Here is a 15,795-nt window from a genome sequence, read left to right as displayed (position 1 = left end):
TCCAATTAGGCTGTGAGAAATGATGTGCATATTTCATTTGATGAAGGAGATAAGACAGGCTTTTTAACGTGATCGATCCCGCTCATCAATCTTTGATTATCCCACTACAAGATTAAATTAACCGCATTTAAACTCATCTGTGTGTTAAATATGAAGGTTTTTTTTTGCTCAGACTGATGATGCACAATTCTCCTGTAGGTGGATGGGGAGCAGAGAGGAACCTGAGCGCGCGTCACGAATTTGTTAATTTTACATGATGAGAGAATCACCCATATATCTCGTATTAACGCCTCTTTTCCTTCACAGGTGCGCCGGTTGCCGTGGGAATGAATATAGACATAGCCAGCATAGACATGGTCTCTGAAGTCAATATGGTAGGTGCATCTTCATGATTATTACCCCCCCACTTAATGTTGCCAGTTGTGCCTGGCTGGCACGGCTGGAATTCCCCTGATGTGGGCTACTTATCACGGATCAGTGTGTGTGATTGTAAGCCAGGATAATGTGAGCCAGGCCATCTTGTGAATCTATACATTTTTTTTACTCGGGTAAAAAAAAAAACAGCAGAACAACAACAAAAAAACAACGTGAACGCGTCCGTTCTCAAACACATCATCGCCATCCTCCTCTCAGTCTCCGCATTTGCAGCTCTGGTGTGTTGCTGCATTTGAATTCAAAACACACACTCACTGGCGCACTCGGACGCACAGTCCCGGCAGCGCGCTCGGAGAGCTGCGTGCGTGCGCGCGCAAGTGCTTGTGTGTGAACGTGTATGTGTGTGTATTTGTGTGTGTGTGTGTGTGTGTGTGTGTGTGTGTGTGTGTGTGTGTGTGTGTGTGTGTGTGTGTGTGTGTGTGCTCCTGACTGCTTCACGTTGTCAAGCCTCGGTGGTTTAATTTTGTTGACACGCACCCTCCTCCTCTCTCCTCTCCATACCTACAGAATGAATTAAAACACCCTCTTCTTCTCCAAATTCGCATCATTTGATTATTATAATTTTTAAGGCTTTTAATTCGGGCTACAAATCATATCATCGCCGTCTACGTAAATGATCTTCTCCCCTTACATATCAGGTGACGTGTGTTATTTGTTAATGAGAAATGTACGGCCACACAGCATTGCATTGATCTTTGGTGCACAAAGATGCACGTCATGTGCGACTTGGAGACGGACAGGGGGAAAAGTTCAGCAGCCCATGCAAGAGCACCACCTATTGATCCGTGTGACAGACAGACAGACAGACTGCCAGTGTCTGTAGCTCTGCTGCATTAAATATACTCTTGTTTCTAGTGTGGAATAACTGGTTTCGCTCTTGGGAGTTTTGATGCATTGAGAAAAAATATTAAGGGCAGTCTTTGCAGAGAATGAGAGAGTGTGAGAAAATATAATTTACAAAGCAGCCTCTCAGTGGAGCAACATAATAGAGATGTTATATAAGAGCATGGAAAACAAGTTTGCCGGTGTAAGAATGGAATAAGATGTGTTTTCTATTATTAATTGAGCCATTTTTAAGTTTGATTTGGCAGCCTGTCAAATGCGTGTGGTTATTTTAAACTGCACTGAATGAACACATGAACACAGCCGTGTGTGTGTGTGTGTGTGTGTGTGTGTGTGTGTGTGTGTGTGTGTGTGTGTGTGTGTGTGTGCGTGTGTGTGTGTGTGTGTGGATGAATATGGTCAGAGCTTTTCTCTTTTGATGGAAATAATTTATTTTGGTGGAGGATGCAGCCAGAACGGAAGTGCCTGGGGGGTCCGGGGAGATTTGAAATAGAAACCCCTCACTCGCTTTGGCCTCCCTCTTTCTTTCTCCCTCTCCCTCCTCCATCCTTACCCTCCCTCCTACCACTTTGACTGGATCCCTGGCTGTGACTCTGGGCTCAGCAGCCATGTAATCCACCTCTGCCTTGCTCCGAAGGGTTATCTTACTTAAGAACTAGGCATCTATGCGAGCATTCATCTGGAAAAAAACACTGCTTCATACATCCGTGTGAGTGTGTAACAAAACACAAAACTGTGCACAAACAGTGAATGGCGGCTGACGTCATGTAACTCCCTTAGGCTATGAGAGAGAGTTCATCTTGCTCATTTTCTCAGAAAAGCTCTCCCCGCCGGTTCTGCACAGGCGTCCCTCTGACACGACAGACAAATTTAGACAAAAAGTGAAAATAAAAAACGTCCAAGACTCAGCCTTCGCTTGTATTCCACGTGTTGTTGTCACCTTTTTCGAAAAATCCTGACATAACAGGTCGGATTCTCCTCTCCTCGTCCTCCTCCTCCTCACCTTCTTCACTCTCTATTGTACAAAAGAGGATAACAGCAGCTGACGAAATTGATCTCAGAGAAATCAATAATATCACAGTGCACCGTGATCACGAGGAGGGAGTTGGTGACCTGTGCTCGGCGCCGGGTGCTTTGATCTTCATCCTCTTCAGGGGCAGCTGCTTTTAAGATTAAAGCACTGAGAGGGAAAACAACACAGAGAGGCGAGGATGAAACCAGTGACGGCAGTGAAGAACAGGTTGGGAGAAAGATGAAGGCTACTGTGATCAATTTCACCATGTCCTCTAATGTAATCTACATCTTGGTGGAGGTCGAGGAAAAGTTATAGCAGGACCTGTGCAACATACAGTTTCATTTTATTCCCTACTTACATGGCTTTAAGGTTGGGAAAACCATCCTATTCCCCACTGTCTGACTCACATATTGATTCTAAAGCAGCTTGTTCCAGCGCCTTATTGAAGCCATGAAACTGACTCTGCACTTCATTCTTCTTTTTAAAGAAAAAAATGGCAAAGAAAATACTACAGTAACTACAGCTTTTCAAGTGTGATTCTTTTTTTGTGACACCTCAAGACATCAACATGGGCTCTAGGAACTGTGGGGCATTTATCACTTTTTGTCAACATTTGTTAGACGAAACAATTGATCAAGAAAATAATTAGTAGACTGCTTGGAGCCTCAGATTGTAGAGGTTTAACCTCTCAAACCTCACTGAAGCACTACTGGGCCAGTCATTACAAACTCATGCTGTGCTTCCAAATACTGCTCAAACGCCCAGAGGATTTTGAATTAGTGTGGACATCCCAACGATTAAGACACCAACGATGCCAAATATTTCAGGCTAATATCTGAGGGAAATGTAGGATTGAGAATATCCATTTAAAGAGGATCTATTCTGCTTTTCTGTCTTTTCTGACCTATGCATATAGTTATCATGCTTTATAGTCACGTTTAATAATACCAAAGTGTTGAATAATGAAGTACTTGCATTTCGACGTGAGCCCTGCCGACCGTCTGCATTGTCTGGGGGGGGGGGGGCTCTCTGTCTGAGCTTCTGCTTACATGTGAGCAGAAGCTCAGAGCTCCTGCCATACAGAGGTGCTGGAGCAATGGACAATATGAGAAATATAATGTGTTTTTTAAAGATCAAAGCATGTAAACCTATCATAATTGAAAAATACAAATATGACCGTGATTAGACATCATTACAGTCATTACCGGCTGCAATGACGATGCAGAGACGCCAAGAGTGCAGATGCGGACGATCCGTAAACGCCAAGCAGCCAGGCCGCAAGGAAGTGCACCAGACTTTGAAGCCAATTTGTCATAGTGGCCAAAGGGTGGAACACTTGAGGCTGGCTCCAAAACAGAGCAAATCCACACAGAGCCTCATGTTAAAATGCCCAACTTTACAGCAGAGATAAACATGTTTACAGCCTGGTGCAAAAATGGTTTTGGTTTCAATAGCTAATTTTACCATTCATGACAACTGTACGGGGGATGAATTTTCTTTTTTATAACTGTTAGAGTTCTGCATAATTAAGGGGCGTGGCTTTTTAGGTGTTAGCTGTCAGTCCGCTCTGCCACTGTCACAGCACCTCAGTTGTCGGTCGTGTTTGTGCTGTTGGTGCCTGGATACTGAACCGACATTTGGGGAATAATTATCCAAATATCAGACTAATAACATGGCTTGCTATGCGTTTAATTGGGCTAAAGGACCTCTCAAGAAGTGTGGCTTCCGTGGCAGTTTTTCTGGTAACCAAAAGTTTAGTTTTATTTTATTTATGTTGGCGTCATTATTTCTCAGCAGTCAAGATAATAACCCCATGCAGCACTGACGTCCCTACTACCCGACTCAGGTTAGACCCAGCTGTGACCCCTGTGCTGCGGTTTGCGTTGCCTGATATAGCCACTCAGTAACTCCGTCTCCAGGCTGCCACCCTCGGCTTTTCTCTACGACGAAATAGTCTTGCTCACTTGTTAGCCTTCACTAGCTCCGCTTCTTTGCCCATTTTTGGATTAGCCGGGAGAAGGGGGAGTCATGACGCTGCCAAGATGGCTACAGACGGAGCCAATGGAGCCGTCGTCGCCTATGAGCTTCATTTTGTCTCTTCAGAAACCTATGGATGACGTCACGGAGACTACGTCCATTATTTATACAGTCTATGGTAAACACTGAACAATGAGAGACAGGCTTTTTCTGATGGGGGGCTTAAAGAGACAGGCACTAAATGGAGCGTTTGATACAGAGAGTGGATTACAGGTATATTCAGATAAAGTGTGAGAAAAATAATGTGTTTTTAAAAAAAATAAAGCATGTAAACATGTTTTAATAGAAACCAACAAATACAAACATGAACATGAACTTGAAAATGACCATAATATGGGACCTTTAAAAGCCTTTCTTTAGTTAGCCACATTGATTAAAATGCTGACTGGTTTTGAACTGAATTTGCTTCTTAAGAAAACTGAACCTTTGTGTATGATCACACCATGGCAGTTACGTTGAATTTTGCATCTACGATGTTTAAACCTGAAGGAAAATGCAGTAATTTGCTGTCAGAAATGAAAGAATGTGATTTGGTTTGAAATAAGTGCTTGTGAGCAGGCCTGCCATCATGGCGGTGAGCAGGTTTGGGTTGTAGACAGCTGCTCGCTCCTCTAATTAAAGATAAAAATGCCTCTGGTGGAGAATGAACTCTGCATTTTGGTCGGGGCTGATTGAAGCCATTGTGGCATTTTTTCTTCCATGCTGACATGAAGGGTAGAATGGTTGTTGAAGTTGTGCTTGCAGTGGGATTTGTAGTTTTGTTGCTTCTTCATGCACTTGTAAGGTTGGTTCACATGTGTACATGCCATAGCGGAGTTACTGTTTTTTGGTGCAGTCTCTTGTGATCCACAGCGATGGCCCGTTGAGGCTCAAAGGTCAGCCTTGTTGTCGGGCAATAAGAGTGTGCAGGTCAGTCAGCAGCTTTGTGGTTGCAGCCTCGCCTGCATGACATTACAAATGTGCTATTTTGAGAGGGAAGTGTCCTCCAAGTCCGAGGTGTGACCACACATCCTTGCTGGGTGGGCTTTGCTCACTCACTGGGGTTAGTGCAAAATTTGGCACAGATATGATATCATGGCAGAGACCCCCCACCCCCCTCCACCCCCTGTTTATCTCTGTCTGTCTGTTCAGCTTTGGCATCCCGCTCCATCACTCATCTCCCTCACACAGCAGCTGAAATTACATTTGCATAATGCCGTTTGTTTTTGCTGAAATCACAGACCCAGGAACCGAACCCTGGTTACGGTGCATTAAAAAAGTGTTCTGCACACAGTCAGCTGATTAAATACAAGTCGAGTCTGCTGTTTCAGCAGTGCATCCGCGCTGCATAATAACGTCTTCAGCATGCCATCCATATGTTGAGTGCAGCAACAATATGCACTCCGAGGCTGGAATAAGGCAAATGAGTATTTTCACTCCTCGTCTTTTCTTCATCCTGCTTGTTAATTACATGTAAAATACCTGAGGTTGGTGGTTGTTAAGAGGCACTGCCTGTACTATAATACTGCTCTCTGAATGTTAATTAGCTGGCTGTGAATTAAAAGATTTAAACAAACCAGCTGTGGTGGCTTCTGGGATGGAGGAATTAGTGGGGCGTGAGTGTTCTCTTTATTACGATCATTATCCTGACAAGCGCTGGTTTCTTTACATGAGTACGGGGATCTGGTCGTCAGATAACGGGAGAGCCGATGACCAGAGGGAACACGACGCGGGCCTCGACGTTACACTGCATCCGTGTGAAGGATGCAGTTTCTTGTGTCTGTGAATTAGCAACCATTTTGATCTTGTTTGTCCAAACTGATCCTGTTCCATTTTATTTTCAGCTTGTGGAAAATAAGCTTGTGTTATTTTTACTCAGTGTTGCCATGACAACGCAGCCCCCTTTTCTTTTTTTGCTGGATCCAGGGAAGTCGAGGAAAAGCAAATGAGGCCTATTTTTTAGGGACTTTTTCAAGGTTTTTCTTTAATGTTGATTATTTTTTCAATTAATTTACTCATCTTTTGCTCTAAAAAATTTAAAAATGGTCATTACAGTTTACCAGAACCATACTCACTTTACTTGTTTTGTTCAACCAACCCCTAAACCCCACAGATATTCAGGTTACGAAACAGAGAAAAGCAGAAAATTCTCACATTTTAGAAACTGGATCTTGCACGTGTGACAGTTTTGCATCATGACTTCAACAACACACTCTCTTATCAGATTGCAGCTCTAATCTGAAATATTAGAAGATCTTTATTCTGTGTCATCTCTTTTCTGAGGTTTCTGCCGAAATGAAAAGCAAAACTACGGCCCATGCACATTTTCTGCAGATATGTTCCCATTTCTTAAACATGTGTGATACTGCCCGCTCTGTTTGCTCTGCTGAGCTTTCCAGAAAGCTTAAGACAAGAATACAGGTTGTCCAGAACAATGTCATTAGTTATGCTGAGTGGACACACAGAGTAACAGATTAATATGGTCAGCGGCATAATTACAGCACAAGAACAACACTTAATCCTGCAGCGTTCTTACGTGCATGCTTCTCTCTTTAATGTTTACTCCACTGAGACTGGGTTAATTTACAGATGTCAGAAGAGACCATGAGCTTTAATAATAAACATGTTGTGTATCTGAAAATAAAACTGGTAAAGAAACACATATGCATACATATGTTTCATGCTTATTGTAAAATATGCAAAACATATATATATATATATATATATCTTAAAGGTCCCATATTGTAAAAATGTGTTTTTTTTATATATAAAGCGGGTTGAGGTGCTATATAAATACTGTGTATTTAAAAACTGTGCCTTTAAACGAGCTGTCAGGACTTCTGTACAGTTGTGATGTCACAGCTATATATATCAGCATGTACTGTAGGGGGTGCAGAGAGGCAGAGAGCACAGATGGGAAAGACCTGGAAATGCTGACCAATCAGAGCAGACTGGACTTTCTCAGGGTAGATGTTTGATCGCAGCCGCTGGATGTGTAGAGGTCAATATGGGCATATTGCCCAAGCCTCATCATGTTGTGTGTGCTTGTGATGGAGTAAAGCTGCAATTTCCACCGTGAAAAAAACCTAAAATACAGTTATGACCCTGAACGTGAGCATAATATGGGAAATTTAGAAATGAGGCAGCTAGTGTCATACTTTTAAATGGTTATGTGTCATTTAGTTAAATCATAATTGTTTTGCTCTTTACATTTGTAAATCTAAGGGCAGCTTTCCAGAATGCATTTCTTCTAATGCACATTATCAAAATGAATCAACGCGATTTCAAATAATGAAAGCGTATTCCTTTTGGCTTTAATTAGCAACACTTACCCCCGCAGAGTCCCACCGCAAGAGCAAAGTTACGCCAATTTCTAAACTGGTCGTAATATTCTTTCATAATGGTCAGTATGGGGTAGAAAAAAGCTGTGTGTCTTAAAACAGGGAGTAAGTTATCCAGCTCCATTAAAGCCTTTAATGTGCTGATGACTCCCTTAATGATTCTGTCAGGCACTTTCTTCACTGAAGCTAAGTAGCTGAAAAATGACCCATTGAAAACAGTCTTAAATTCGTCCATGTTGTCACTTCCCTCAGGATGTGTATGGCCGGCAACTCATTCAGAACGCCCTCCTTGACCCGTGATATTTAATTTGAAGTCTGTACTTAACCAGACATAGAGAGCACAGCAAATGAATAAACTCTGGTTGACCAGTCGATGTGCTGTTGCGTCTCCTCCAGCTTGTAGATTAGAAGCAAACAGACAAGAGGCTGAGATGTCTGCAGACAAGCTTGTTATTGCCCAAACGTCCGATCGTCTCCTCGTGGCTGTGCACAGTAGACATTGTTATTATCAGCAGATTCTTCTCTGTTTCTGCTGGAGCACTGTGCAGCAGGACACAGCAGATGAAAACGTTAGGCAATATGGTGGACGTCTGTCTGTTCCTGTAAAGCTGCAGAGGAGAGAGAGAAACTGCACTTACCAGCTGTCGTACCAGCAGTTCGTGGACTTTTAACTCTTACGTTTTGTTGAAATTGACTTTACTTTCCACCACAGACCACAATGCTGTATGTGTAATAATAATAATCAGAATGATTGCAAAATCGCAAATATTTCCTTTTAAATATGTCTTTCTTTTATTTTGACCTTATTAAAACGTATTTGAAGAACAGTGATAACAAGCCGCACATTTGATGCAAAAATACAAAATGACCACAAAGCATTGTTCTCACACCAAATAAGGACATATGTCATTTTTTTTAGATATTTATTAATACAAATATATGCAGTATGTTTCTATAAGCTGTTAAACAAATGCAATGCACTTAATATGTTGATTCTTATGATTTGTGTGGGCTATACATGAACAAATATATATATATATATATATATATATATATATATATATATATATATATATATATATATATATATATATATATATTTTGTTTGAATTCACAAACAAAGAAACATATGTTATCCTGGCATGCTTATGTTTGGGGTCAGTTAACTAACTCTGTTATGAACAAGTGTTGTAAATCTACAATTACAGAAATCCTAACTAATGTTTTGGGGATTTTTGAGTGTTTTTAGTATTACTATTTTCAACAACAAACACAGATAAAGAACACATGAAGGTCGATTTTATTTAGCAGGAGACCCCAAACAAAAGTAATGTATAAGCTGAAATATGAAAATCAAAAATCGTGTTTACAGGAAATTTCCTATCGTGCTGATGAAACAATATTCAGTTTATTTTTTGAGCTGTTAGTGTGCACAAACTGTTTTTAAAAAAAAAATCAGGTACAAGTCAGATCGTACAAATGATAATGAGAATCGGTGGAGACGTCTTTTTGTAAACAACAACATTCAGAAAGGCCTATTACACACAAATCCAGCTGGCAAGATGTTTTGATTATAGCGAGAAAGTGAGCACATTTACAGCTGTTCCTTCAAATCTAAATCTACAAACAGAGCAGGATGTATTGCGTTGAGCTCGTCTATTGGAAGCTCCCTCCCATGTCGGTTGTGACAGCTGATGTAGTTGTAATGGAGGTCTCGTAACAACTGTAGCCTGTCAGATTTCTCAGAGAAACACAAATGTACTCCTTGTCATTGTGTCAGATTCTTAATGGGGGTTTGTTAGCCCAGAAACATATCTGTAGTGAGACACTGTCATTGTGCAACCAGCCTTGATGTTTTTTAAGTTAGCCGGGCCTTGTTTGTATCTTACTCGTCTTTATATATTCCCTGCTGTCAGTGCCTTTTTTTGTTTTTTTAATGTTGGTGCTCTCCACAAGATGTCTCCCTCACTGATGCTCATTGGGCTGCCTGTGTGATGTTAATGGAGTTTCTGAGGAGTGCTTGTGACAAGGAGACTGAAGGTCGCGTTGGAAACCGATGCTCCAGCATGGGACGGTCTGTCTCTCACTTCCCTACAGCTTCTTTTTGGATGCTGCATGTTGCAAAATCCTCCTCACCCGCTTCTTGTTCTCCATCCTTTGTGTGTGGAGTGAAGAGGCTCTGAACGCATAAGCCATTAAAGGTCTTGTTTATTACTGATAAATGATTTATAGTCCAGTAGACAAAATGCTAAATGAAGGAAGACTCTTCAACTTACAGGCTTTTTATTGTTACTTAATACTTATATTTTGTACTAAAGGTTCCATATTATAAAAAGTACGATTTTCACATCTTTGTTACTTATAAAGCAGGTTGAGGTGCGATTAAAATACTATGAATGTATCAAAATGCTCAATCCACAGAGAAATCCTGTATTCAGAAACTGTGTCTTTAAACGAGCCGTCAGGACTTCTGTAAGTTTGTGATGTCACAGTCCTTCCTCTGCTGCAATGACGGTGCAGAGACTCCGAGAGCACAGAAGCAGGAGACTCGTAAACGCTGACCAATCAGAGAAGAATGGGCTCTTTCGAGAGGGGGACTTAAAGAGACGGACACTAAAATGGAGCATTTCAGACAGAGAGGTATATTCAGACAGACAATATGAGACTGTAAACATGTTCTAGTAGAAACACAAAATACAAGAATGAACCTAATAATGAGCTAAATATGGGACCTTTAAGATGCTTTTATTGGTAGTTTTCACTCATGTTTCAGAAGTAGAGGCAGCGTCCAACCAAGCCAACAGTCAGCTGTCGGTCGAAATTTGGCCCAACAAGTCGGACCTCGTCAGCTGTTTTTCAGCCGATTCAGCATGTTGAATCGGAGTTGGAGGCAGCGAAGCCGGTGAGAGTAATCACTCTGATTGGCAGTTCATTTTAAGCAAATCAGTGAGGAAAGTAAACAAACGGCTAAAGTCAAGAAGCTGTGAGATCAAAAAACAAACTTCAGATTATTTTTTTAGCCATTGAGCTCTTTGGCAGTCACGTTATTTTAATGGTTTTTGTTATTGTTTGCTTGCGCACAGTAAGTATAATTTGTGCTTACGGTTGTGTTGTTAATGTGCAGTAATAACTGGCTACCTGGTGTCTTGAACAAGCCCCCATCACAGAGACTTCCTTGTTGATCCAATAAGAAAGTGCCAAATTGCAGTTTGTTGAGTGTCCACTAGGGGCAGGTTTCATAATAGAGCAGTTTCTCATTGACCCCCATGTTAAACAGGCCGTTTTCACAGCATAATTAAACCTGATTAAGGCCTGGTACAAAAATACATTTTAGTCTGTATGCTTAGGTCATATCTCCATGACAACACTGAGAGGGGTGAATTTTTTTGTACCAGGCTAGTTTTTTATTTTATTGGAGATTAAGGTTTATGAATAATTAGGGGTTCGGCCACTTGATTGACAGCAAGTCGCAGGCCCTCACTTCTCCTCATCCAGATGGACGTATCTCCCTCCCCCCGATGTCACATCAATGCCCTTTTTTGGTAAGAGGAAATGAGGGGGAGTCAAAGTCTGACAAGATGGCGACTCCCGTAGGCGAGTATGATTGGATCAAGTTGAGAGAATGGACCTCGACAGAGAGGCTACATCCATTTTTTATACAGTCTATGGTCTCGAATCCATCTTGTCGGCCTTCCGGTTTCCCTTTTTGAATGATGAATACAGACTACCGCCCTCTGCTGGTATGGAGAGTTATTTCCTCTCATGTAGGCGCAGAATGTACTTGCTAATTGGTCTTTGGCTGCATTCTTTGTGGTATGTTCAAGTGCAACTTTCTGGGCGAGACACAGGAGACGTGAGGTGACGCAACAGTCAGCCTTTGTCAAATGTGTATCACAGTTTTGATTAATGCTGTGTGATATCATATGTACAGATTTCTTCATTTGCAACAAAATGCTAAAAAAATATATATGCAGATGTAGATGAAAAGTACAACCTTCTTTTCCTCATCACAGAACAAAATGTACTCCCCAGCAGTACAGAAGTTTACGTTGCAGATTTTTTCAAACAATAACTTTGACTGTACAGAGGGAGAGCGAGAGATAGAGAGAGAGAGAGAGAGAGAGAGAGAGAGAGAGAGAGAGAGAGAGAGAGAGAGAGAGAGAGAGAGAGAGAGAGAGAGAGAGAGAGAGAGAGAGAGAGAGAGAGAGAGAGAGAGAGAGAGAGAGAGAGAGAGAGAGAGAGAGAGAGAGAGAGAGAGAGAGGCAACTGTATTTTAAGTCCCTCCTGAGCTCATGTGATGTCCGATCGGAGGTAAACAGCACCATCTGTGTGGCCGTAATAATGCTGCCATTTTACACCACAGCCAGGAGTCAGTGTGCAGGCCCAGGTGTTCTCGATGCTGGAGCTGTGCATCTCTCTATACTCTTGAACCCCTCAAACATACACATTGGGGAATGCACACACACACACACACACACACACACACACACACACACACACACACACATACACACACGCACACACACACACACACACACACAAGAGAGCAGGCAGCTTGAATCCAAGCTCAGTTAACTTAGAGACACATTTCGAAAGGTTTTGTGTTCAATAAACCTTTTTCACAGCAGATATTTTCACGTTACAGCAGGAAAAGCACAGGTGTAAATACTAAAATCAATGATGGCTGAATTCCATTTAGCTGCTTCAGTTTCAGGGTCCTGCTATTGTTTCCCGTGGCTCACTGTCACACTGCCATGGCTTTACTGGGACACTTGAATAGACCAGAGCCATCATTTGTTACTAGCAACACCTGTGCTTTCGTACTACGACCAGTCAAAATGTCTGCTGTGAAAAAGGCCTGAGGCTGTGTCCAAAATCACTTATTTACTATATAGTGTATATTTACTCTTCACTATTGTCTGAACTGCTAATAATCTCACAACACAATGCTCCACACAAAAGAAACAACTTTAACTACCAGGACAAAGACAATGACAAAAGTGTGCGACTTTTTATATTACTTCCCACTAAAGGTTAAGCTATTGAATGTTTGTTACTTTGGGAGTACTGAGTGATTGTCCATACTGTAATTTTGGTCCATTCAGTATTACATATATTGCATGTCTGCTTTTGGAGAAAGATCCCTCTTCTGTTGCTCTTGCTGAGCTTTGTTCCATTTTCTGCCCCTGTTAAAGAGGTTTTTTTAGCCTGGGAACCAGAATCATCTGCGAGTCCATGTTTTATTTGCCGTGGCAGATACTAATTTGCATTTGCGATTTGGTCTGGCATTGTCAGTTTTTTGGGGGGAGTCTTTCTTACCCGAATTCGGGTCTAAGAATAAATGGTGTTGTAATTTGTTCAGATTATAAAGCTGCTTGAGGCAAGTGTTTGATTTTTGATATTAGGGATATTAAAATTGAAAGATTTTGGAGATTCTTTTGGATACAACCTATAACTAAAAATCTTCCTGGTGCTGAAATCATTAGTTAACCAGAAGGGCACCAGAAGGGCACCCGCAGAGCGCTGACCTCTGCCAAGGCCGTGCCCTATCTCGCATTGTTAGTGAAAGTGAAAAATAATTTGTATATCAGCTCCAAAATTGAATGGGTTCTTACTTTGCTCATGTACACCTTTCACCAAGTTTCATGGAAATCGGGCCAGTAGTGTTTCCGTAATCCTGCTGACAAACAGACAAACCGAATCGAAAATATAACCTCTTGGGGAGAAGTAAAATCAATTTGTCAATTGAATGATAATTAACGTCATACTCTTTTGACAATTAATCATTTGTTGAAGTCATTTGTCAAGCAGAAACATGTTCTGGTTTCAGCTTCTCAAGTGTGAGGCATTGCTGCTTTTTCTCTGTTTATAAATGGAATATTTTTGCAATGTTGGATTGAAAACAAACAGGCGAATTTGACAAACCTTGGACTGGATAATTATGATTTACATTTCCCAGTTTTCTGGGATCATAAAGACTAAAAGATTTGTCAATTAATAAAAAGAAAAATGAACATATTAATTGAATAATGGTCATAATTGTTAGATGCAGCCCTAAATTATATCCTGTTAATGTAATATACATATAAAGAGCTATGAATGCAAATGTGTGACATACCAGACACACTCACACTCATCCACCAGCATGTCAAATGAACAGAGAGGAGCAAAAAGGGGGTTTAATATTATAAGCTTCAGTTTTCTAACTTAGTCAGAGCGAGAATTTAGCTTCTACTAACTGCTTGTGTTTCTGTGTTCCTTCACCAATATGGCGAAGGACTGTACAGTAGTCAAGACGAGGACGTATTGCGGAAGATGGTGCCTCAGTGGGTGATGAACACCGAGTCTGCAGGCTGCCGCTAACGATCCCGAAGGCGATAGAGATTTCCGATCGACAGGCTGATAATGAGACAGAGAGGGAGCGAGTGTGAGAGGAGGGTTCAGTGGGAACTCTTGTAAAACAGGATAAGGATACGGCCGTCCTCGCTTGACTTTTCACTCCTGAAAAAAAATCAACATGGCAGCAGCTCATGTATTTTTAGATGCCCTTTTTATGCAGTGCTTTGGTCGTGCACACTGCATGCAATAAATGATAAGAGTTTAAGAGCCAAAGTGGCAATTGCTTTGCAGTGTAACAGCAATGTGTGATGATATAAAAACAAAAGAAATCTGGGAAACATAGAAACATGGCGATAAGTGAGGATGATGGCTGCTCGGAGTGAAAGCTCAAGGGCCTCGTTTCATGGGTCGTATTTTTTAATTTGTTTTCCTACTCATCGATTACACTGCAATACACTGCAACAAAGCAGATCCAACTGCAGTGCTGTGTTTTACTGTGGCTGTGTGGGTGTAAGTCTTTTTTAAGAGTGAGAAGCAGAGAAAGAGAGAGAGGAGGAGGAGGAGGAGGAAGAGGAGGAAATACTGCTACATCTCTGAGCATGTGTAAAAACAAACTGTACACTATAAATTCAGCTTTTTCAATCTGGAAAAAACCCCTCACCTAAATCACAGTAGTTCGGTCGTTTATAACCAAACTAGAGAAATGGAAGAAAGAAAAGAGACTGAGATGAAGCCCCAGCTGCATAAATCTACTGGCCATTTGCATTAGACGTAGACGAGTATTGTCTCTATAAAGCAGGAAGTAGCATTATTCATTCCGAGTGGAAGTCATTTTTTTTTCAGCTGAGGAAGTTCCCCTCTGGTTATGGTCTCAAAATTAAGTGATGATAGTTAAACATTAACCCCCCAACCCCAGCCACCATTGCCCCTAGTACAGGCCGTGGCCTTACAGACCACCAACGACCTTTTGGCTGACCTTCTCACTATGCAGAGTTCATATAACATGCTGTGACTCATCTATGGAGTCATGCTCACATGTAAACATGTGGCAACGTGCTGGTGGTGCTTGACATGTTTCGAGATGATAGTGGAAATTATTCATACAGTATTCCTGTAGTAGTCCAGGCTGCCACCTGGAAGATTTCGTCAGTACATTTTGTTGTGTACAAGTGTTTCTTGGCTCCATAGTGGAATAAACGTCAGCGTTATTGATTCTCACTGTCAGTTTGTCTTTGAAGTGCTGAACTAGCTTCATTAAATGGACTCCCCCCCTCTGTCCTCCAGGACTACACCTTGACGATGTACTTCCAGCAAGCGTGGCGGGACAAGCGTCTGTCCTACTCGGAGATCGCCTACAACCTGACTCTGGATAACAGAGTGGCAGATCAGCTGTGGGTCCCCGACACTTACTTCCTCAACGACAAGAAGTCCTTTGTTCACGGCGTCACCGTCAAGAACAGGATGATCCGTCTCCACCCTGACGGCACGGTGCTTTATGGACTCAGGTAAGCCTTTTACAGCTGCCCTTCCCATCCTGTCATGACTGTTAGTGGATTGATCACGATGCATAATGAAGTAATGTGATTGCATCAGATGAGTTGCGTCTGACTGAGCCTTTTTAATGAACTTTCAAGTGGCAATCCTTTAGATTTCAGTCCTTGTTGATTTAGAATTTCTATTTGAGTGAAAACAATGGAAATGTGTTTGTAGTTTAGCAGTCTGGAGTCTTGTTGTTGATACATGAGCTTTAAGTTTTCAGAATTATGTACATTATTCCATTTTTTTGTGTGTGTAAACTAAGGAGAA

The 15,795-nt window shown here is 41.6% G+C and overlaps 1 protein-coding gene across 1 annotated transcript in view; it reads left to right on the top strand.

Moving 5' to 3' along the window:
• gabrb2a (gamma-aminobutyric acid type A receptor subunit beta2a) overlaps nucleotides 1-15,795 on the top strand; it is a gene marked incomplete at its 3' end in the record, with an annotated part of 35,022 nt that overhangs the window by 493 nt on the left and 18,734 nt on the right. Inside the window, exons 3-4 of the mRNA XM_083914952.1 lie at nucleotides 307-374; nucleotides 15,274-15,494. Of these exons, the coding sequence (XP_083771078.1) occupies nucleotides 307-374; nucleotides 15,274-15,494 (289 nt within the window). The remainder of the gene's footprint in view (nucleotides 1-306; nucleotides 375-15,273; nucleotides 15,495-15,795) is intronic.

The sequence above is a fragment of the Echiichthys vipera genome (genome assembly GCF_963691815.1).
Source record: "Echiichthys vipera genome assembly, chromosome: 6".
NCBI classification, from domain to species: Eukaryota; Metazoa; Chordata; class Actinopteri; order Perciformes; family Trachinidae; genus Echiichthys; species Echiichthys vipera.
The sequence above is the reverse complement of the archived record's forward strand: the minus strand, read 5'-3'. Positions and strand labels throughout refer to the sequence as shown.